The following is a 23890-nucleotide window of genomic DNA, read 5'->3' as shown; positions in this document are numbered from 1 at the left end:
GTACCATGCGGTTTTCTGTACCTGTAGCATGCATCAGGACAGGAGAGATCACATCAGAGCGCAGGTTGCATGCTTGCCTGTCTGGAGACTTTTTACCCAATAAAAAAACGCAAAACCCCACATTCACAGTGCTCAATAATCACATGCATTCATAGTTCACACACCCACTGAACTTGCATGATGGGCCCACGATCTTACCTTCACGCTCCATTCAAAATCACACCGCTCTGCTCACATAGCCTATTCTGGTTGTGAGTAGGCTAACTGTTGCTGTCATAACAGATCTATTTCATAACCAAATCAAAATAATCTGGCCACTTTTGGCCCGTGGGCCACCTGTTGCCGACCACTGCTCTATAGCATTTGACTTGCATTTAAATATTAGGGCATTGTGGAAATTCTATTCACCTTATTTTGCAAAGTGGAAGCAAGTATTTTTTTTTAACAAAAATAACACATAACAGCCTGCAACATACAAATTATGAATGGCCACATCCTCTCTGCGTTATAAATAAGGTGGATAGTTAGTACAAAGTTTTGTGTCAATATACAAAACAATTTTCCAATCTCATTTGCCATTTGGAGGTTTTGCCATCAACTTAACATATTTTTGGAGAACTGTACTGAACACCTAACATACATTTGGTGAATTTCATGAGGTTTGATCTGAATATGATGTGAGCCAATTTTGGCATAGATTGGACAAATTTAGCAGGGGGAACAGTAAACAAAAAAAATGCTAAAATCTATTAAGTTGGGGAAAAGGCAAAGGGCGAAACTTGAGGAATTCGTCACCAAACTGATCCATTTATTATGCCAATCATAGATAGCAAGTTTCATGCCAATACATCAAAGTGTTGCAAAGATACAGCCCGCATTTTCTGTATTTTCTCTTACATGCAGATGGGTTGGCATTACAAAAGACTCTCCAAAACTGTGAACTGAAAGCTGCTGAGAGATGCACAATTGAGTTAGGTGGAAATTAAACCACCAAGAGCACTGAACCAAGAAGGGGAACATATTATTTGTAAAATGTTGTCTCTTGTTGGTCATTTATATTAATGCATTTGGCAGATACTTTAAAACATTGTATTTAAGGAATACATTTTTATAAGTTCATGCATTCCCTGGGAATCGAACCCATGACCTTGACTTTATTAGCACCAGGCACTACAGTTTGAACTACAGACTTCCTGGGATAACATACAGAAAAAGTCACAATTTTAGGAAAAAGGGGAGCATTTCAAATAGGCCGTAATTATCATTCCTATAATTTGGTTAGGATTTGGACTTACATGAAGCTTGTATAATTTTGAGACTGTTGTTGTTGGTTAACTAAAGCACTCTCGATTTTATGCCATGCTGCAGGGTTTTCCAAATTGGGGTTTGTGTTAAAGCGGCAGGGGCTTTGTGAATTGATGAAATACAAATAATTATTAAATCATAAAAATGTAAAAATGTTAAAATAAAAAGAAAATACTTTCTAAAAAAGATGAAATATTTTGTTTACCTGCATTTCATGTGAACATTTACCAACATAAAGAATTGTAAACATGCAAATGTGTTGTTAAATTACTGACTTATTCGCTTAAAATAAAATATTTACGTCAAAAAAAATTGTGAATCTTTGCCATACAGCACCAAACTAACTGTACTGTAGTTTTAATATACATTTGTTCTGTTCTACATGCATATTAATGCAAGAATATTTATGAATATGTGACGTGACATACTGCTAAGTATGGTGACCCATACTCGGAATTCATGCTCTGCATTTAACCCATCCAACGTGCACACACACAGCAGTGAACACACACACACACACACACACCCACACACACAGCAGTGAACACACACACACACACTGTGAACACACACCCGGAGCAGTGGGCAGCCATTTATGCTGCGGCGGCCGGGGAGCAGTTGGGGGTTCGGTGCCTTGCTCAAGGGCACCTCAGTCGTGGTATTGAGGGTGGAGAGAGCGCTGGACATTCACTCCCCCCACCTACAATCCCTGCCGGCCCGAGACTCGAACCCGCAACCTTTGGATTACGAGTCCGACTCTCTAACCATTAGGCCACGACTTCCCCACAAAAAGGATGGGTTTCATATAACTTCCTAACTTGTCATATGGCAAAAGCAAAACACATGAGGAGCGTTCAACAATGGAATGACAACAAAAGAAAAGATGAATGTCAGGCTATATTTTAATATCAGTTCACACTTTTCCTCCAATACCAGCGAAATAAAAGAAACTACATGTTCATTGCTTCATCACTCCAGTCGCTATTGGAATTCAAACGAAACACATGGTGGAGCTGTCAATCACGAGGGCCCCGCCCTCCAGTATCCACACTCATGATTAAAGCAAAGACTCAAAACAAAAAGAGAGATATAACAGAGAAAGAAAACATCATATTGTGCGTAAAACATCTGGTATGGTGATCCCACCCGAAACAGGGCTAGTTTTATCATTTCTGACATGAGCTACAGCTATTCCATTCACAGTTATCATTCCGCCCCACGCAGGAGAAAACCTCACCTCTGTCACGTCTTGATGTGAAATCTCTGAACACACGCATGCAATGGGGCTTAGAAAAGGTGCAAACAAATGTAGAGGCACGGTTGAAGTGACACTAAATTGCCTCTTGTATTTCCACTCCCCCTCTGAGGAAGAAAAAAAGCATGAAAACAGAGTAAAGATGTAAATGTGGCACACTGACACAGACGGCCTTAATGCAAAGGGTGACCTGTTAACTGGTTGGGTAGCAAATCTCTTGCAGGACTATTTAACTGTTAGTTTTTTGTATAAAATACTACTTAGTAAAAGCGTTACTAGATACTGAGGGTGAATTATTAAACTCAAGAAAATGTCCATGTTATATTTTACCCATTAAAAAAAAAAAAAAAAAAAAATTATACATAGAAGGGCAGTGCAATGAACAACCATGATGTATGAATATGTTAAAATGTAAATAATTTTTTTAATTATAGTAATGAGAAAATGGGGAAAATTTGCTTAATTGTCAAGAAAATAATGCCTCAGATGTGTTTATGTTTTTAAAACCTAGTTGAATTCTTTATGAATGAAAATAAAATCAATCAAATGGGATGAAATATGACCCGGACATGTTCGTGACAAATTTCATCTATAAATCAGCGAGTGTAAAACTGTTAAAGTCTTCTAAATAAGTAAAACTACACCATATTGCATATAAATATGTACACGGAGTGTGGATCTGTTGCTTTGACAAAAGTACGTACAACAGCGTAAATACACAACTCTAGCAACACTACGCTTAATATCCACAGAGTGTTCACAGTAAAACCAAAGGCCTTTGTAAGGTGTTGTCAAAACAGAGTGACTGACAGGATCAATAACCCACTCAAACCAGACCGAGTCTACAAGAGGTGCAAACGACTCATGTTGGGTTGGTGGTGGAAACCCTTTGGCACGAAGATACACAGTCAGAAACTGCTGCGAGCAGGATATGCATCAAGGCAAACCAGAGTGTGTGTGTTTGTGTAGCTTCCTTAGTAACTCATAAAACAACTAACCCGACCAGTTTGGCTCTTAAACAGATGTACGTCCATCTCTTTAGCTTAAGGTCTTTCGATTAGAAAAACATGTAGTGTTCATGTAAATTTGTGATTTACTTATATATTTTTAAACTATAAGTGAAGAGCAAACAGAAAAGGGCCTAAAACAGAACTGAGAGGAACCTCTAAGATTTAAATTCTATGCAAAATAAGTCTCTAAATAATTGTCGTAACAGTCCAAAGCAATGCAGCGAGTGCACTGACATGCGTACAGAATGACTTGGTCTGTCTTTAAACAGTCATCGTTCTCCTATGAACGTAAATGACTAACATGCATTTTTGATGCTGTCACACAAGAAGGGAAGTGAATAAATTAAATTGCGCAACATAATGAGCAAAATCATCTCTCTAGAATAAAATATCACAACTCTCCTATAGCAACCCTCCTAAATTTCCTATTAAGAGTCAATATTCTCCCAAGATCAAAAACCCACATCCAGACTCTATATTAGTTACATATGAAGTGCGTCATGCAGAAATAAAAGCGTATTATGGCCGTGGTTGTAGTGGGGCTCTAACTTGTATAGTAGCGCGTCATGAAAAATAAACATATAATTCACTACATGTCCAAATAAAAACATCTAAAACATGTCAGTAAGCCACAGCGTTAGCGGGCAAGAAAATGCGACACAGCCAAAGGTCAACAAGCAGAATGCCTCCCAGCAGAGGTTGTGCATGGGAAAGCAGGACCGTGGGTTAAAGAAACGATAAAGAGAAAGTCAGAGAGGGGGAGAGAATGAGAGAGAGAGGAATCATCACACGATTGGCCACTGATGTGCCACCGCTGCTCATGATGGAGCATCCAGGCACTGGGGTCTGTTCAGGTTTAAAATGAGCTGGTGGAGGGTGTAGTCAATCTCTTCCCAATGTAGACCCTAAAAAAGCATATTAGATTTAGTATATTCCTGTATCTTTATTTATATATATTTGCAATGCAACTCTAAATGCTGGATGAATTAACTGTATTATTTGGTGAAAGAATTAATTATTTTCTGAATATATTTCTGTCCAAAATAACTGGATTTGCTGTAGCTTTTCTTAAAAAATCATTATTCATGTTTTTGCAGTGAAAACCCACCAAAAAAACGTCAGTAAGAATACTATTATTTACAATTAATTTAGTCCATTTTAACGGAACATGCAGTAGGCAATAAAATATTAAGACAAAAAAAAAAGTAATAGCTTCTTGAATAGATCTTGATCGGTAGAGCTGGTATAGGTCTTTGTGTGTGTGTGTTTTTGTGTGTTGACACTCACCCCAGTCCCAGAGCCAGGATGTGGGTGAGCAGCAGCGAGGGCATGAACACTTTGAGGAACTCGGCGGAGAACACGCCACCTTTCTTCATAGCACCTGTCTTTCTCATGCTCAGAGACACCGATCCAGAACGCTTTGGGTGGCGGAAGTGGAATTCTCTGCGAACAGTCAAAGATGATCATACTTGTATCTCGTTGAACATCGTATCAAAAACGGTTTAAATTGTTTAATTGTGAGTTTGGTACTTTACTGAAGGTTAACAATAAAAAATAAAAATATTTTAAATAAATAAAATAGACTTTTTAAAATGAATAAAAAAATTATTTTTTATAAAAATGATTAAAAAAACATTAAATAGTAATAAAAATGAATGTTAAACAAATATTTTAATACAAAATTAAATATTTTATTACAAATTGAAAATGAATAAAACACAATAAAACAGAGAATAGAATATTTTATGAATTAGGTATATTGGATTTGTTTAGGAATTAATACATTTTATAATGTGGAAAATTATGAAAATACACACAAATTATAATTTGGATGTAGGTTCTTACTTCGGGGGAATGTTCTCTGGTCGACTGGACCAGTCTGCCACCCAACTCTCCCCTTTATTCATGAGGATATCATCTTCTTTGTCCTTCTCCAGACTATCATCTTCTGACTAAAAGAGATGAGAAAAGACCAGCATGTTTGATAAAGCGCTATCACTGATAGATAGTAGCTCGATGATGACTGTAGATTATTGTAGATTCATATACTGTGCGCTGCTCTTACCTGCCAGTCTCTCTCGCTGGGCATCTCCACATCAAACGTGATCTGCCCCTCATCCTGGTCAGGACTGTGTGGTCGTGGTGGGCTGTAAACACATCAGATGTAAAATACAGATTACAGAAAACAAGAGAACAACAGATGCCTGAATCATGTAAGGAGTGAATTGAAGTTTACTGAGAGCTGCATACGTAAGAATAGAACTGCTAAAACAAAGCAGTGCTGCCCACAGACGCCTCCTCTCTAGATGAGCCTCTGTGGATGAATTGAATTTGAATCTATGAATTTACTATCATTTTCACTCTTCCTCAGTCATTTATGACAAATAATGCTGCAGAAATCAAGTCAGAAGGAACGTATTTCATGATTTGAGCATACACCACAACAGTGTCATGAGAATGGTTAAATACATAAAGCTTCATTTCATTCATTTTTTGGTACTAGTGCTGTATTTGTTTTGAAAATGAGAGAACTAAATATAAAAGTTTTTGGTGCATTGGTTAATGTTATACATGGTAGTGGACCTCAGTGACAAAAAAAGTGAATATGGTCACTAACGGTCCTCCGAGTGATATTTTAACACTACACATAAAATGCCATTACTACCTGACTGATGTCACTAAAATATCTTGAGGTGTTGTTATTGTTAACTAAAAATAAAACTATTACAAACTGTTTTTGGACATTTGAAATAAAGCTAAAATAAAAGAAATGACAAACATTAGATAAAAAACCTTAAATGAAATTTAAACGAAAATTAGAAATGTTGCATTGGCAGCTAACTGAAATAAATACGTTTCTGCTGAAGTACTAAAATGACTAAAACTAAACAGAAGTAAAAATAAAGCTAAATAGAAATATTGTTATAAAAAACTATATAATTAGGAAAAAAGAACATTAAATTTAAACAACAAAAGAACAATAACATTACAAAAATGTAATTATAAAATATAAAATTAAAAGCTAATTCAAAATATGAATATGAATATTTTAATAGTAGGGATGTAACGATATCAAAATCTTACGATATGATAATATTGAAGTCCATGATATGATATTTATTACGATACTTAAAAAAAAAGACTTGGAAAATAGTTTTAAAAATAGTTCAAATTAGTTTTTATTTTAATATTTTCAATTTTTAATTGCAATTTTTTTTTTTTTAGCAAATTAGTTGTTTTTGTAATTGTATTTTTTCTTTATATGTCTATATAGTTTTATTTAAGTTTTAGTTAAACTAAATAATAATCAGAAATGCTGCCTTGGAAACTAGCTTAAATACATTTTTTTTTTTCAAGTAACAAAAATGTTTTTAGTCATCTATAATAACCCTGGTCTGGGAGTAGTCCATTTGTTTTTAGCCAATCAGAAACACTCTCTTCCTGTCAATCATTCTGAGTGTCCTGGTTTGAAGGGCGGAGTTTCTGAGAATAAAGGGAAGTGAGCGGCCTGTTCCTCTGCTCGTACCTGTTGCAGGACGAGCTGCTGGGGCTGGACTCGTGCTGGGCGTCCAGTAGGATTTTCTCCATGTCTCCGTTATGGATGGAGGAGGAGGAAGGCACATGCTCCAGTCCTCCTGTCAGGATCTCCTCTTCCTCCTGCACGGCCTCCAGGGCTTGTAAAGCCTGGGACTCGCCTTGGTTCCCGTTCCCCAGCAGCGAGGGCAAGCTGAGGCTCTGCTGCTGAGTGTTTCCATTCATCTCCAGCTCCACCCAGGACCCTGAAAAAACCCAAACACTCATTAGCATCAGCTCCTGCTTCAAAAGACTAATGCATCAATCGTTTAAAGGGGCCGACTTTATTAGTTTATTTATTTTTAATCCACTGTAAATGAGTTTTTATGAGAGTTCCTTAGCGTGTTCACTGGTGTGGAGCTGAGCAAACGTTTTCAATTCTTTCTTTAGGCAGACTCATTCAGGGGATAGTGGGACTGACATCAGCACAGAATAAGCGATGAGAGAGCCAAAAATACACATTTTGCTCAAAAAGGAACATGAGACTGACTTGTGAGAACAAACATCCACTGTTGACCCGGTGCAAACATGAGACAGACGTGCGTCCCGTCTTCCCTGCACTGTTACTAGGCAAAACAGAAAGATCCGCAGACAGGTCCTATGATGCTTCAATAACACAGTGGAGTGACGGGATGTTGCTAGGGCATTGCTATGCGGTTGCTAGGGTGTTCTTGGTGGTTGAGTCTCTGAAGTCTCTGCAGTTGCTCCAAACAAAATAAGTCATTTAAAATGTGTACTCATCATTGCAATATCAAGGGAAATAATCTACATTTGTCATAATCCTGCAGCACTAATAAACCAGCGGACTGTTTAAATCAGCACATCTTATTATGGCAAAATCCTTCACCAGCCCTCAACACTGAACTCTTGTATTTGCCCACGGTTACTGGTATGTTGCCATGGCAGAATGCATTCCAGCAGCTCTTCATCTGTGAGCATTTGTTGTCTCACTGCATCACAACACCACAAAATGGAGAAGACTTCAGACTTATAATGAAGGAGGGAACCCAGATAAATCTGGCAACTAGATTAACCACCCTGTAACCACTCAGAACACCCTAGCAACACCTTGAATAAAAAATATAAAAGGTAATTGTGAATTTTTTCACAAAAAGAGTTCTTTTTTTCATAAACTCAAAATTGCGAGTTATGAAGTAAGAATTGAGTGATATAAACTCACAGTTGTATGTTAAAAAGTCAGAAATGCATGATATATATATATATACTGTATATATATATATATATATATATATATATATATACTGTATATATTATATATGTTGATGTCAGAGGTCAGAGCAGAATGGGCAGACTGGTTAGAGATGATAGAAAGGCATCAGTAACTCAAATAACCACTCGTTACAACCAAGGTATGCAGAATACCATCTCTGAACGCACAACACGTCGAACCCTGAAGCAGATGGCTACAGCAGCAGAAGACCACACCGGGTGCCGCTCCTGTCAGCTAAGAACAGGAAACGGAGGCTACAATTTCCACAGGTTCACCAAAATCAGACAATAGAAGATTGGAAAAACGTTGCCTGGTCTGATGAGTCTCGATTTCTGCTGCAACATTCAGATGGTAGGGTCAGAATTTGGCGTAAAGAACATAAAAGCATGGATCCATCCTGCCTTGTCTCAACGGTTCAGGCTGGTGGTGGTGGTGTAATGGTTTGGGGGATATATTCTTGGCACACTTTGGGCCCCTTAGTACCAATTGAGCATCGTTTAAACGCCACAGCCTACCAGAGTATTGTTGCTGACCATGTCCATCCCTTTATGACTTCCAGCAGGATGATGCACCATGTCACAAAGCTCAAGTTTCTTGAACATGACAATGAGTTGACTTTACTCAAATGGCCTCCACAGTCACCAGATCTCAATCCAATAGAGCACCTTTGGGATGTGGTGGAACGAGAGATTCGCATCATGGATGTGCAGCTGACAAATCTGCAGCAACTGCGTGATGCTATCATGTCAATATGGACCAAAATATCTGAGGAATGTTTCCAACACCTTGTTGAATCTATGCCACGAAGAATTAAGGCAGTTCTGGAAAAAAGAAACTTGGGAGATAAAGAGTCACTATTTAAAGGGATATTTCACCCTAGAGAAAACATGCGCTGTGCATTGTTTATGTGTAGAGGAAAGCACGCGCATGAGTTGTGATATTCTACATAATGGTGGAATGCGTGATTTGGAGGAGAAGAATTGTTGAATAAAGTTGTTGTTTTTGTTTTCTTTGCGCACAAAAAGTATTCTCGCAGCTTCGTAAAATTACAGTTGAACCACTGATGTCACATGGACTATTTTACAGATGTCCTTACTACGTTTCTGAGCCTACGTTACAGTTGCATTGCTGTCTATGGAGGGTCAGAGAGCTCTTGGATTTCATCAGAAATATCTTAATTTGTGTTCTGAAGATGAACAAAGGTCGTACGGGTTTGGAAAGATGTGAGGGTGAGTAATTAATGACAGAATTTACATTTTTGGGTGAACTACCCCTGTAAATCGTCTTTTTTTTTTTTTTTTTATCCCATGGTGGAAACAAGCGGCCAAAAAAGTGGTGAACAACTACATCAATGTGGTAAAATATTCAAATGAATGCATAGATAACACACCAGCTCTAGTTACACAACTAAACACACTGATCCTGGAGCAGCTCTGATGGAATTCACTGCAGGACCAGAGAGGGATTATGTAATCTCTGGCACATCAAACCCTCTCCCATCCCCCTGCTGTGTCTGTAACCCAGATCCATCTGTGTGCCACAGACACCCATAAACCTGCTATTCACCCTCACTAAACGCTAACCAGTAAACATGATGACTCATTTTTGTGAGTTTGCACCCTTTGAAAGACAGACAGGTAACCTAAAACCTATTGAGTTGCCTATCTAGACAGCATTTTGGGGTATCATTGGATATTTAAATGCTGTCTAGGTAGACAACACACTAGGCTTTTTAGAAACAGCCATTGTTTATTAAACAGATGAGTGTAAATCTGATATGTAAACAAAACCAGAATTTAGTCAACTCCAAAAATTTTCCAAGCACAAGAGGATATTCAAGAAGAATGATTATTGGGTGAGACTTGATTTTACCCAGGAATTGATTGAATGGTGAAAAGTCTCTCTATATGACAAGAGATTTGAAAAGATGGACTGAAAAAATATGACTGTCATAAATAAGGTCATAAAAAACTATTTTAGGCACAACAAGATCATGAACATGTACTGTATTTATAAAGTATAAAACACTGATCTATATATCTCTGTTATAGATCAGTGGTATAAAATAATTATTATATCATGCTGACTTGTTTGGACATGTTTCTTGGGGCTTCTTGAAAGATTTGAGACGGATTTTGAGATACTGTTACCGGTCATAAATCACATGATAATAGACCTTAAATTACTTTATTACATCACTTTACAACTAGTGCCACCAGATTCGCTGGGAAATGTTGTTACCTAGAGCTGCTACGCACCCCATATTTGCATATCAAATATTTTTAGATAATTTGTAAGCTCTCATCTAACCATGAGCATCCTACTCTCAGCTTTACTCACTGCACAGAATGCCACCGATATACCCCAAAAATCAGCTTATTCTGTCTGAGCAAGCTTGTACATTTTCAAGACATTTGCTGAAATATGCATGAATGCATATGAAGATCCAACTACATTCAAATCTACAATGTTTGTGCAAGAATTAAAAGTAATAGTACAGTTAATTTTTGGTTTTAGATGATGCAACGACATGCATTACAAAGTGTTATTCTAAAAAAATGGAAAAAGCAGCACAAAAATGAAGAAAATATGGTTTGCACTTAACTTTTTTGCACTTTAGGTACATAAAGAATTTGAAAAATGAAGAAATGTGCTGAAGTTTGGGGTCATCTAACCGTTTTTTTATGTTCTAATATTAAATGATCAGTATTATGAGCTCAGTGCTTCCAGAGAGCTGTTACATAATGCAAATAAACAGTTAATGATTACTAAACGCAAACACTAATAGCTCATTGTTCCCAAACCACAATCCAACTGATTCAGTGATATCTGTTGAATAAATGAAGGTTGTGGCACAAATCTGAAGTACAAAATGGAAAAATTAAAACAAAAAAAAAGACAAAATTAATTTAAGCAGTGAAATTATTTCAAGTAAACCTCAGTGTCCACTTAACTGTGGTGTTATTATGATAAAATAAAGTAATTAGTAAGATTTAATTATTTTAAATGCTAATTTAATATATTAACACAGTAGGGAAATACTGCTTAACAGGAATGACCCTGCTACTAAACAACTAAAACATTGGGGCACACAATAAACAGTCAAATATTATGGCAATACCAAATTAAATCGGAATGAATTCAGCTTCTTTATTTATTTACACGCCCCCCGCCTCCATTTTTCTCAGATCCCCTCTTCGCCTTGTTTTTGATATCTGCGTAGCCCCGCCTCCACGGCGCTCGAACTTAATCTAGAACTAACAATTGGTTTACGTTCCATCAATCATTCTGGGTTGCCATGCAACGACACATCAACTCCCGCTCCCGTTCAATCTCATTCGCTCTCGCGTAATGACGCCATCCTAAGCTCCGCCCTTTCACCCCTCCCCTACGAGGAAATTCCAGCCATTGAGCGAAGTGAGACAATAGATGTTGCATAACAGCGTTTTAACAACAACAACAACGCACAAACAACAGTTTTAAAGCGACATTAGGATCCCTCCCGAGTTTTCCCTGCAGAAATACGGACGGAGGTTTACCGTTGAGTCCCGGTTCTTCATTGTTGTTGGCTGCGGTGGACATGTTGCCTCTCCGGTCCGTCAACACGGCGCGCTCCCGCCTCCTCGTGCACGCGCACGCGCACATGCACCTGCTCCGACGTCATCATTCACAACATTAATTTCAGTGATGCCTGCTGAGTAAATGAAAGGTGCAATAGCCTACAGAAGTGAGCAAAACAGAAGTATAATTTTATAGTGTAGAGACAAACAGATGAGCAAGCTCTAAAATAAGCTCTCTGTACACAATATACAGATAGACAGACAACTTTAAAGATGATTTTCTCAATATTTTGATTTTTTTTTCACCCTCAGATTCCAGATTTTCAAATAGTTGTATCTCGGTCCAATCTTAACAAACCACACATCAATGGAAAGCTTATTTATTCAGCTTTTAGATGATGTATAAATCTCAATTTAAAAAAAATGACACTTATGACTGGTTTTGTGGTCCAGGCTCACATATAGTTTGCTCTTAACTTTTCTGCACTTTAGGTACATAAGGATTGTGAAAAAATAAGAAAATGTGGTCATCTGACCAGTTAACATTTTTTTTTTTATCAATATCCATCTAGTATTATTGATCCATCCATATTCTCATATTAAATGATCCATCTAGTAGCCAAGTAGAGGCTAGAAGTTAGGTCATTTTTTTAACAAATAAAAAGAAAACGTAGATAAATAAAAAGAAAAGTAGGTAGAATAGAAATAAAATAGAGAATGTTAGTGGCAAAGAGTCAATTAAAAAAAAAACAGAAACAAAAAAAATTAGATAGAATAGAAAAACAACAGAGTATGCCAGTGCTATTACTCACAATTTTTTATTAAATAAAAATAAAACAATTAGAACAGAAATAGAATAGAGAATGTTAGTGTTAGAAGGTCAAATTTTAGTTTTATATATAATAAAAGAAAACAACTAGATACAATAGAAATAGAGAGTCCTGGTGTTAGAGGGTCAAGTATAGATGAAGAGATGTGATAAATATCCATCGATATACAAACATTATAGAAGCATTCCTACAGGGGTCATATGAAGGTATGGATGTTGCTCCTAAATTTATTGATAGACAACATCCAATGTTTACATGCACTGCCATCATGACAACCTAAAAACCCGTTACTTCGGTTCAACGATCAGCAAAATAGCTGAGGCACAGATTCATTTCTGGGTGTCCCATTTGTTCCTGCTAACCTACAGATGAGTGATTCTGCTGCTCTGTATCATTTGCTCTTACCTGGTATATAATACAATCATATTTAATTAGATTCTACTTTACTGACCTCCGAATAGAAAAATGAACCCAAGAGGTTTAGTTTTCAGTCTTAAAATTATTTTTTTATTTTACATTTTGGGTTTTACAACTATTAAGATAAAGGGAACATACTTTAGGGTTTGTTCATATACAGCAGGCCTGATTTCCATGTAAACACACTCTTTTTTACAGAATCATTCTGCACCAATCAACAGCATTAATACACTGAATACTGTCAAGAACATAATTTCAATTTTCCAAAATTCATATAAAAATATCTAGAGCATTCGTTACCCCATAGGAACCATTCTGTATTAAAAAGCTGCAAATAAAATGACATCAAAAGATGCTGAAAATCATGAAACATGCACATCTGCACAAACAAGACTCAAAACATTTGTGTGTCTCTATAAACAATTAAAAAGAGACCGATTCAAAAGTCTCCCTCTCCACAAAGACTAAGATATTGCATGAAATTAATGCCACGATTAGTTGTACCCATTAGGGACTTAATGTAGGGAATAATGGAGCTATCTGGGAACCCTGCTTAAGTCAATTGCACTTGTGGACGAATGTCAGGCGTTCGACGAGTGTTTGGTGAAGGAAACGTCCCGTGGCACCAGGCCTGAGTTCGGAAGGGAGCAATCAGTGCAATTGATTAAATGTGATTCTGCAAACTTATTAAACAGGATTCTGTGGGTTGCTCATTCAGTTTGGTTGCGTGTTTATTACCCAGCAATGAGTGATGCTTCTGATTAAAGCTAAAACAGACGATGTGCAAAAAAACCCCAAATACAGTAATGCAACTAAAAATCCCTTCCTCCGGCCTACAGTGTATCATTTAACGTAATAGAATAACCCAAAGGTTTTTGTGTACTACAGTGGTTAATATTAAGACTATGAGCTTCAGGAGAGATGTTGTGCTTGGCGTGTATCCCGTCTGACTCTTGGAGCTAGGAATGGGGACGGAGCCGTTCCAAATCCCTAATTGGGTTTCTCCTGGAATATGTAAAGGTTATTGACTGTCGCCAGTGCGACGATGTTATCCTGAGGATGCCAGGAGGTGTACAGGATCTTTCTGCTGAAGTCCAGGCAGTCGACGCCGATCTCGCTCCTCTTGCGGCGGCTCCCCGCGCACACGCGCCAGGTCTTGAGCGGGCATCCGGGCGAGCCGTTCTCCCACGAGGCCTCCAGGGTCACGTCGCGCTGGGCATCGCGATTAAACATCCGGAAGAAGTTGTTATAAGAGCCCGTCATGACCTCGCTGAGAATGGAGAGATAGAAAATTATGAAATTTCTTCCTTTATAAGGCAAAAATCTTTATGGTAATGACTGTTATTACCAAAATGCTTAAATGTAGGGCTGATACATTAAATGAAAAAAACTTTAACTGTAATAAAAAATTTCAGCTAATTGACAAGGCAACATTTCCATTTTTTTATATTATGTATGTATGTGTATGTATATATATAATTCAGTTGAAAATCCATTGCTGCATTATTGTAAAACTCTAGTTTAAAAAATATTTCTAACTGTTTTTCTACACCGTTTTCACCAAATAAACAAAATTAAAAGTATATTTAAAAAGTGTTTTTTAGTGAATTCTGAATAGATGTGCAAGCGGTCTGTTAGTCACAGATAAAAGCTTCAATCTGAAAAACTCTCTCCGGACGCAGTGATACAGCTGTGAGCGCACACGGCTCATTTCTGTTTGAGGTTTACTTTGTATTTGCTTTTATCATGAACTGAAATGCACCCAAGACGCTTTCGTCATGATCAGGATGTGCGGGAGCCCGTTAGCTGAACAGAAACGTCATATCGATGGCTTCTCATGCCATTACTGAACGTGAGCCACGTCTCCTCACCTGTCGTCGCCCCTCCAGCAGCACTCAAACTTATCAAAGATGCAGTCGTTCTCGTAGAGAGAGCACAGCTTACTCCTGAGATAACCATGAACCTGATGAGAGAGAGATCAAAGTCACAAAACATGCTAATGTCACGCATACTCATAAGGTCAGACAGCCAGGAAAGCCAGTTTATGAATATCTCAGTTTCTTAATGGTTACAGCTTCACAGTCTTTACTCAGTGCATTCTGGGTAATCAGAGCCATACAACTAATGTCATAAGTAAGAAGCTTTAAATTTAATTACTCATAAAAAATTGCTTATGGTTTCTGTGAAAGAAACCCTCTTTGACATTTTCTTCTAATATATATATATATATATATATATATATAGATATATAGATAGACAGATAGATAGATAGATAGATAGATAGAGAGAGAGAGAGAGAGAGAGAGCAAAAAGCTTTTGCTGCAAATAAATTCTGTAAAAAATCTAGCCATGTTTTGCACACTAATTTATTCACTACATTAACAAGCAAAATTTATATTTAAACAATTTTCCCTTTTAAATGAATTTAGAAAATTGAGTAAATTGTGTAAAAAGTTTAATTTTATTCATTCCATTTCAGAAATGATTACTACACTACACTAATTTTATTACACTACCATTCAAACCTTTTTAGGTAACGTAAGCTGTACATATTTGTTATTGCCTATAATTATCACTAACCATAATTTCTTACTAATACAAGATTATTTCAATTTCAATAGAAAATAAACAAAAATGTGTTGCAAAACAGCAAAGTTGGTCATGCATCAATTTTGGCATTATGACTATTAACATATTTAATTATTATTTATGAATCCAATGTGGAAAAGTGCCATAATTAAGTTTATAATTAAATATAATCACAGTAATTGCAATATGTCATTAATGCAGTGCATCATATCCAGTTTTTCATAACCCAATCAAATCTTGATGTTTTTTTCGACATTGATATATATAGATATATATATATATCAATCACATTATGGAAAACTATATTCTCATGCAATGAAAAATATTTATATAAAGATGGTGGTTAAGAAATTAATTCCTGACGCCACCTAGTGGTCAATGTCGCTAAATTATTATTCTGTTTATAGGATTAATTCACACAAAAAGAAAACAATCATTTTCTAACCCTCCTGTCCTTCCAGAGCACTTTGACTTTCTTCTAATGGAAAAGGAGAAACTTTAAATCTTCTGGTTGTTTCTTCCATGTACTTACAAGTAAGCGTTCAAGGTTAAAACGGGACAAACACGGTTTCATAAAAGCAGTTCTTCTGATATTATCTGAATCATAAAATAGCATTTAAGTTGTTAGTCATTGATACTCTTCCTTTCTAGAAAGTTGATCAGCATGATTCAAGGATGAATCAACTCAGACTGGATCAACCTATTTAATAACGAAACGTTATGCTACTTCCAAAGCACTTTTATAAGCTTAAAAGCCTCAGTCCAGATCAACTGTAATTGCATGGATAAAACAACCAGAATATTCAGCATTTCTCCTTTTGTGTCCCAGACGTCAGTCATACAAATTAGAACAACGAGGCTAAGTAAATTATGACAACTTTCAGGTGAACTAATCCTTTAAAATGATTAGCTTTGGTACACCAAAGCTATATGGATTATTATTTTCTAAAGAGCAAATCTCCCAGACAGAAACAGCACCTGGTAGGTTTCCACCGGTTGACTCTCCATGTGAAGGTCCCAGATCTTGAGGGTCAGATAATCTCTGGTCATCATATATCGGCCGCTGTTACTGAACTTGACGTCTGAGATGGATGAGATGATTTCCGAGAAGAAAGAACGTGTGCTGGGGTCTTCGGGTTCCTCAAACACTACACAGAAACACATGATAAATGAGTTACATGACAACGAAAGCCCTCCTGAGAGGTTTTTAGCTTGATCAACCAAAACCTGCACGATAACCCCAGTATAAAGAGCAGTGAAACATACATTTGGAGTGTTGGTCACACAGCGCAGACGCCCTCATGTCACACAGGCGCACGGAGCCCTTGCTGCTGCCGTACACAAACGTGTTGCACTGGAGCGGGTGAAACTCTGAAGCCGTGATCACCTCCGTCAGCTCCTCCATGTTGACCGGCTTGATATCGACAATGTCTGAGTCAGCGGTTAAGGGCAGACTTCAGTTACACTTAATGTGAAAAATAAGAAAAGCAATTAAAAGGAGGTGGAAATCTCCTTTTAATTGCTTTAAATTAAAAGGTGATTTTAATTGGAGGTGGAAATCTCCTTTTAATTGAATAAAAAGGAGGTGCTTTTTTTGGTTCAACAACTACCTTGTTAAGTGTTATGATATAATTACAAAAGCTAGGGGTGGGTAAGATTTTTGAACAGAAATGAATAGTTGCATGCATTAAATGGATCAAACGTGGCAGTAAAGACATTTATAAAGTTACATAAGATTCTATTTAAAATAAAATGCTGTTCCTTTGGATTTTCTATTCATCAGAGAATCATGAAAAATGCAATCATGGTTTTCACAAATATATGGAGCAGCACAACTGTTTAATGCTATATATTTCCATAAGCTGCATTTTTGTCCTCTAAAACATTTCCCACATGCCGATATTTTCGCTCAATTTTTGATCAAATAAATGCAGCCTTGGTGATCAAAATCTTTCCAACCCCTAACTTTTGAACAGTAGTGTATGAACAAAGAAATAAATGGATAAACAGGATACTGAAGCTTCGGTCGGTGAAGTCCAGGTGCCACAGATTGATCCGGAGGTCATCGGCGGACAAATACGTCTCGTGGTCGCTGTTGACGGAGATGGAGTTGATGTGGTAGGTGTGAGCGTTGGCGTAAACCCGCCGCGGACTCGCCTCCACCATCAGATCCATCGGCTGGAACACTGGAACCTGTGCGGAGCAAAGCCTGTTACTCCTATGGACTTATTAATGCAATAACAATCCATAATGTGTGTGTGTGACTGTGTTCGCACCCGTAGTGTTGTGAGGGATGACGGATGCCTGTAGCGGCCATCCTCTTCCTTGAGGTTATAACCCTCCGGTCTCTTGTCTCGTTCACTGATTTTCCAGAGCTTGATGGTTTTATCTGCATGCAAGAAAACAACGGAGCATTGAATAATCTACATATTTGATAATAGAGCAAACACACATATAAATGTGTTAATGTGTCTGTATCTGCACTAGTACTGTTATTATTAACTGAACTACTGAAAATCAATTTTGATAATATTGTATGGAAAATTTGAAATGGGAATGAAATTTAAATGCTTAAGCTGATTAAAAAAAAAAAAAAAAGGAAGAACGCATAAAATTATTAAAATGTGAATATTCAAATAAAAGCCAACTCAAAATATTAATTATATAAGCAATACTAAAACAACAGATCTATGCATTTCATCTGTTAGCTCACCATTTGTAGACAACAGGAAGTGTGCAGCATTTTTCTGAGGAAGCCAGCGGATCTTATTGATCTTTTCCTCGATTTCCAGACTCTTCAGATAGTCGAACTCCGGCTCGTGACTCTGGAACGTGCTGTAGACGTTATACTCAGCGCGGCACTGCGGCAAGTTCTTACTCTGACAGGACAGAAACATAAAAACATTAAACATCCTGTATGACATTAATGATGCAAAAAAAAAAAACTAAAAAAAAAAAAAAAAAATGGTTTACATTAACTGAAACAAAGCTGAAATTAAATATAAATGTTAGATGACAAACTTAAATGAAAATTAGAAATGTAGTCCTGGCAGTTAAACAAGTAAGAAATACGTTGAAACTGAAATAAAAATAAATTAAAGTTTACAACAGAAATATTAAAGCTGCAGTCCGTAAGTTTTGCCTCTTTGTCGCCATCTCTGTTTGAAAACGTGTTATTGCAGCTGCTTGTGGAATTATCTTTCGCGTGTGGGGTTGTGCTCGGGCACGGCTCCAGCGCGGATGAATCTAATGTTTTGAGGAGTATGTTTGGCTGTCAGTCACCGCACCGGTGTGGATGTTTACGTACTTCGCAATCACAGATTCTAGCCTATGTCTCGGTATATATGACCCAAATAAGAATTTTCACCGTATATTGCCATCTGAACAAGTCTGCCACGTTTGTTCTGACCAACTGAAAAAAGCATTACAATAAAACACGCTATGATCGGCTAGTTCATATCACATCTAACGGTGCAAATTATTATTGTTGTTATACTTTATTCTCAAATTATTAATGTTAACAACATCAGTATTGAGTGACAAGGAGTATAGCGTGTATTAGCGTGTAGATGTCAATTTCTGTACAGTCTAATCTAATTGCCAAGCCATTCGAATTTCATATTAAGAAATTCTTTTAACCCAAAAAGCAAAATATGCTCCCTTCGAACTGGTTGTCTTTAAAATACAAATATTGTGTAATAATCCCAGGCTCTCTAAAATCAGAAGCACATTTAAACTGGAACAATTTAATTTCATTCACATGTGTTTCATAAACACACAATCGTTTCTGGATCACAATCCGCCATCAAAATGATACATTTAATTATTCCAGCTGCTGTGAGAAAAGACTATAAACGATCCGTCACCTACAGCATCCTCACATGTGATAGCCTACTAGCCGCCGGGACAACTTCTTTATGTTTACAGACGTGACGTAATGACGCAGTGCCTTGCTCGAATTTCCCACAAAACCTACCCGTACCACTCAAATTAGAAAACATTACTATAAGCTAGCCGTCGTGAAACGGGCTAAAGTAAAGTGATAGTTTTGAACACTGGCTGGTTATGTACTTGCTCAAATATTGATAAATCCGTAAAAAGTTACGGACTGCAGCTTTAAAAAATAAATAATGACAAAAAGCACATAATAAAACGACTAAACCTTAAAATGAACATGAATATAAAACAATGTTTAAATATTTTGAATTATATAATAGTATATAAACAATTCTAAAACCACATTGCAATGTGTATTATTTAAGGAATAGTCTACCTAAAATGCTCTAAAATTTGCATATTTAAATCCAACGTTTTAATCAACCACAAGACACATGAGAACTAATAATGGTGTGTCTTGAGGTGACAGTAACAATTATTATTTTTTCCACTATATAAAATTACACTATATTTTTTGTTTTTACTGATTTCCACAAGTATCACAAATATTCCAGGGCTATAAATCACAACTTTACAGTTCTGTCTTCATGACCATAAAAACCTTAATGGAAGCATGTCTGTTTGCATACCCATGCATAAAATCATAAACTTCAGGAGAGAAGATTAAGGAACGGCCCACTCAAAAATGCTCTCAAATTTGTATATCCAAACCCGGCATGTTGTAAATCACAAGACACGTGAGAATCAATAACGTTTTGCGTGGCATGTCTTGAATATGTGGATTATGTATTTACCATATCCTTTTGCATTTCCAAATAAGAATTTTAAGCCTGAAAAGCTCATTGACTCTCTTCTATTTAATTGTTGTGTATAATGGACTGAAATCCATCTCACCTCTTGCTCTTGCTGGAAGATCACTATTCTTCCTCCTCGATCTCCTGTGGCCAAAAGCTCCCCGGAATGATTGAACTCCACCGCAGAGATGATGTCAGCTGCAACACACACAATAATGAATTATTGAAAAGAGCAACTATGAGAGCATATTGTTTCTCTGAATGTTTCTAAGAAGATAAGTGACTGCTTGTGTTTGAGGGCGTGTGGGCGGGAACATGCGGAGCCTGGCATTAAAAGCATCTCGGGCATCTGCACACACAGTACCGTCCAACAACCCCCCCATCCCTGCCTTCCCTAACAATAACAACCTCTCTCTCTTTCTGTCTGTCTGTCGTATTATAGCGTGGTGCTGGGCTGTGCCATGTTCTGACTCCAGCCAGAGAACAAATCCTTTATGCTAAAAACACATGCACTATTTAACCTCATATAAATATGCCTAAACATAAACATATTTTGACGAGTGAGAGCCGAAGTACAGCTGAAACACCACTTATTTCGAAGTATTATAAATGTCATTCCCAGACCTTTAGAAATTTTACATGACCTTTCTAGTTATTTTATGAATAGACCTCTCAGACGGGCACTTTTCATAGCCGACAGAACATTTTATAGAAAATTATCTTCGCTGATGTGTTTCCATGGCCATAATATATCTGATGGAAGCATGTTTGCATACTCATAAATTCATAAACTATCATGACCAAATACATTAAGGTAAAACATGGCAACCAATAAATAAATAAACAAACACCTTTAGTAACTTGGATAATATCCAGCACAGTTAAAAGAAAGACTGTACAAGCTTTGAATATCTCATATTAATTTATTATGGGTTTACTGTAGTAACTCTGGCGATTTGTAGATAACTTATAAAACAAAATAAATTAGCAAACCTGGATAATATCCAGCATGGTTATCAAAAATAATGCTAAAATGGCAAAAAGAAGCTTTGAAGATAATTATTACATAACATTAATATACAAGAGTAAAACTTAAAGCTACAGTGATACTAAAATGACTAAAAGATAGCTTTGAAGATCCTTGAGGTAACTCTGGTGTTTGTATTGATGGTGGTGCTGTGTCTTACCTTCGGCTACATCATCATCTACGGCTCCTTTGACCTGGGACAGACACCAGCGGCTCTGGCCGTCTCCATCTCCTGGAACCGAAGACAAATTCAGACTGTATGTCCAACACGAAGACCACATTAAAAAACACTATCTGTGTCCCCCACTACAAATGTGCCCTAAACTACCACACGTGTGAAGCACTAGAGACAGTTTAGATCTATAGAAAAACAAGTACGTTTGCATGGATCTGAGGGAGAGCTGTGTCCAGCAGTCTGATGATCTACACATGCATCACAACACAGAGGTGGGACCGCATTTCTGATTCAACACACTGCAAACCATGCACAACACTAACGTTAAATGCTGTCCAAATATCAGCTTTACGTAACGCACAGCGACACATTAACGTTACCTGACCGCATGAATTATATTAAAGGATTTGAGCGAAATTAAAGTTGAATATACCGTCCATGCTGGGCTGGATCTGATTCAGTGCTGGGCCTTATTTTTCGATGTTGATTTCAAGCGTCTTTTCCTCTGACTCGGTTATTTCATAAAGATATTTTAATAAGAGAAGGTTGGTTTTCTTAACAAAGTGTTAGAATACGGTTTGATTTCATAATTCCCTCCGTACAGAAGCGTGTTTAGCTTTTCTATCATTCTAGCATCACACGCGCTGAACGTGCGTGGTCCGCTGACGTCACGACGCACGCCCGACAGCGACCACACGTGGTCACGTCCAAAATCGTGACGACAGTTTGTAGTCCAAAACGGAAGGTTCCTTGGGATTTTTTTTGTGCCCTCCTCAGTCCTTTTAGTTTATTGTAAAAACCTTTCATCTAACAAAAGCCAATTACTTACTGACATAATTTTGGTGGGAAAACAACCCAGCAACTTAACTTAAATTATAATAAATACTAAAATAACGTTCTACTACGATAATATAAAAATTATATATAATCATAATACATTATATTATAAATCATATTTTTATGTATAGCTATAAATAATGTTTTTTTGTTTGTTTCAGAGTAACAGAACTGAAATTTTGGCTGTTATAGAATAAGCAAGTGCAACAGGGGTTAATTAATTAATTAATTAATTTATTTATTTATTTGACAAAATCTGAAATGAACTGCCCCATGAACTGCTTTCTCTGATGTACCAGAAGATGAACCTGCACTATATTTTGCTGACTGTCTACTCATCAACACATTGACAAATGTGACCCTCAAAAGCAGTCATGAGTAGCACAGGTTTATTTGTAGTAATATCCAAAAATACATAGTATGGGTCAATATTATGAATTTTTCTTTTATGCCAAAAATCATTAGGATATTAATTAAAGCTCATGTTCCATGAATATATTTAGTGAATTTCCTACCTTAAATGTCAAAACTTAATTTTTGATTAGTAATATGCATTGCTAAGAACTTCATTTGAACAACTTTAAAGGAGATTTTCTCAGTATTTAGATTTTTTTGCACCCTCAGATTCCAGATTTTCAAATAGTTGTATCTCAACCAAATATTGTCCTATCATAACAAACCATAAATCAATGGAAATCTAAATTTCGAATTGATACGTATGACTGGTTTTGTGGTCCAGGGTCACACATGTGCTCTGGAAAGCTTCATCTATGTCCAGTGTCTGCTCTATTTTTCTCCAGATTTTATGACTACTTCTTTATGAGCTACTTCATATCCTCTCACAAGTGCTTGTCAATGTGAGCATCTGTTGTTGTTGTTTTTGGGTATTATTTCAGCAAAGCAACATAGCCTTGTTGTACACATTTTCAGTACTCTTTCCACCACTGACTCTAAGGGCCATAATGTTGTGTTCTGTGCATCCCGACTGCATTTTATCAGGAGGAGTGGAGCGGTTGTAGCTTTAAAAAGATTAGTCTATATTTAATTTATACAGCCTATGCAATGCAATTTTTGTTTATTCAATTTCTGTACCTGACCACTTACAAACCTGAAAACAATTGAAGCATTATATAATTGTATAATCTTCTATTTATCTTTGTTCTATTTATTAATTTGTTATTTATTTTTATCTATATATTTATTTAAGACCCCACGGAAGCCTCATACATCTGATGATGCGGCCACTCTGGGAGGTAGCTATGCTGTGTTACACTATTGTATATATATTTACAGTGTAACTTAAAACTACAACAAAATATTAAACATTTTATCTAGAAAGTTGTAAAGATAAAAGTTGTGATTTTACAGTAGGTTAGTGACATTTACAGGT

The 23890-nt window shown here is 36.8% G+C and overlaps 2 protein-coding genes across 3 annotated transcripts; both read right to left on the bottom strand.

Annotated features, from left to right (window-relative positions):
- Positions 1 to 2190: 2190 nt before the first annotated feature.
- LOC306849743 (BCL2/adenovirus E1B 19 kDa protein-interacting protein 3-like) lies at positions 2191 to 12013 on the bottom strand. Its single transcript, XM_079385019.1, has 6 exons — positions 11914 to 12013; positions 7097 to 7349; positions 5636 to 5717; positions 5416 to 5522; positions 4858 to 5013; positions 2191 to 4475 (listed from the first exon to the last, which is right to left on the bottom strand). Exons 1-6 carry the CDS (start codon positions 11954 to 11956, stop codon positions 4427 to 4429), a joined length of 690 nt encoding a protein of 229 aa, XP_079241145.1. The 5' UTR covers positions 11957 to 12013; the 3' UTR covers positions 2191 to 4426.
- A 721-nt stretch (positions 12014 to 12734) lies between these two features.
- Positions 12735 to 22352, bottom strand: LOC306849055 (serine/threonine-protein phosphatase 2A 55 kDa regulatory subunit B alpha isoform-like; the record flags this gene model as incomplete). Of its 2 annotated transcripts, XM_079383915.1 has the most annotated exons (10): positions 12735 to 14451; positions 15053 to 15144; positions 16749 to 16918; positions 17037 to 17201; positions 17786 to 17963; positions 18047 to 18159; positions 18484 to 18649; positions 20562 to 20659; positions 21649 to 21720; positions 22097 to 22352. In XM_079383915.1, the coding sequence occupies 10 exons, from the start codon at positions 22101 to 22103 to the stop codon at positions 14172 to 14174; spliced, it is 1341 nt and encodes a 446-aa protein (XP_079240041.1). In that variant the 3' UTR covers positions 12735 to 14171. The 2 variants fall into 2 exon arrangements, with proteins under 2 accessions (XP_079240041.1, XP_079240040.1); XM_079383914.1 differs by lacking the exon at positions 22097 to 22352 and having other exon boundaries at positions 21649 to 21769.
- Positions 22353 to 23890: the final 1538 nt, after the last annotated feature.

Source organism: Barbus barbus (assembly GCF_936440315.1).
Source record: "Barbus barbus genome assembly, chromosome: 29".
Lineage (NCBI taxonomy): Eukaryota > Metazoa > Chordata > Actinopteri > Cypriniformes > Cyprinidae > Barbus > Barbus barbus.
Note: the sequence above shows the minus strand (reverse complement) of the source record. Positions and strands in the feature narration are given on the sequence as shown.

Excerpts from the sequence above, each read along its gene's own strand:
- LOC306849743 (XM_079385019.1), bottom strand. The coding sequence starts at position 11,956 with ATGTCCACCGCAGCCAACAACAATGAAGAACCGGGACTCAACG. Across the intron at positions 5,523-5,635 it reads CCAGCGAGAGAGACTGGCAG|TCAGAAGATGATAGTCTGGA; the intron begins GTAAGAGCAGCG and ends CATCTCTTTTAG. Across the intron at positions 5,014-5,415 it reads CCAGAGAACATTCCCCCGAA|AGAATTCCACTTCCGCCACC; the intron begins GTAAGAACCTAC and ends GACTGTTCGCAG.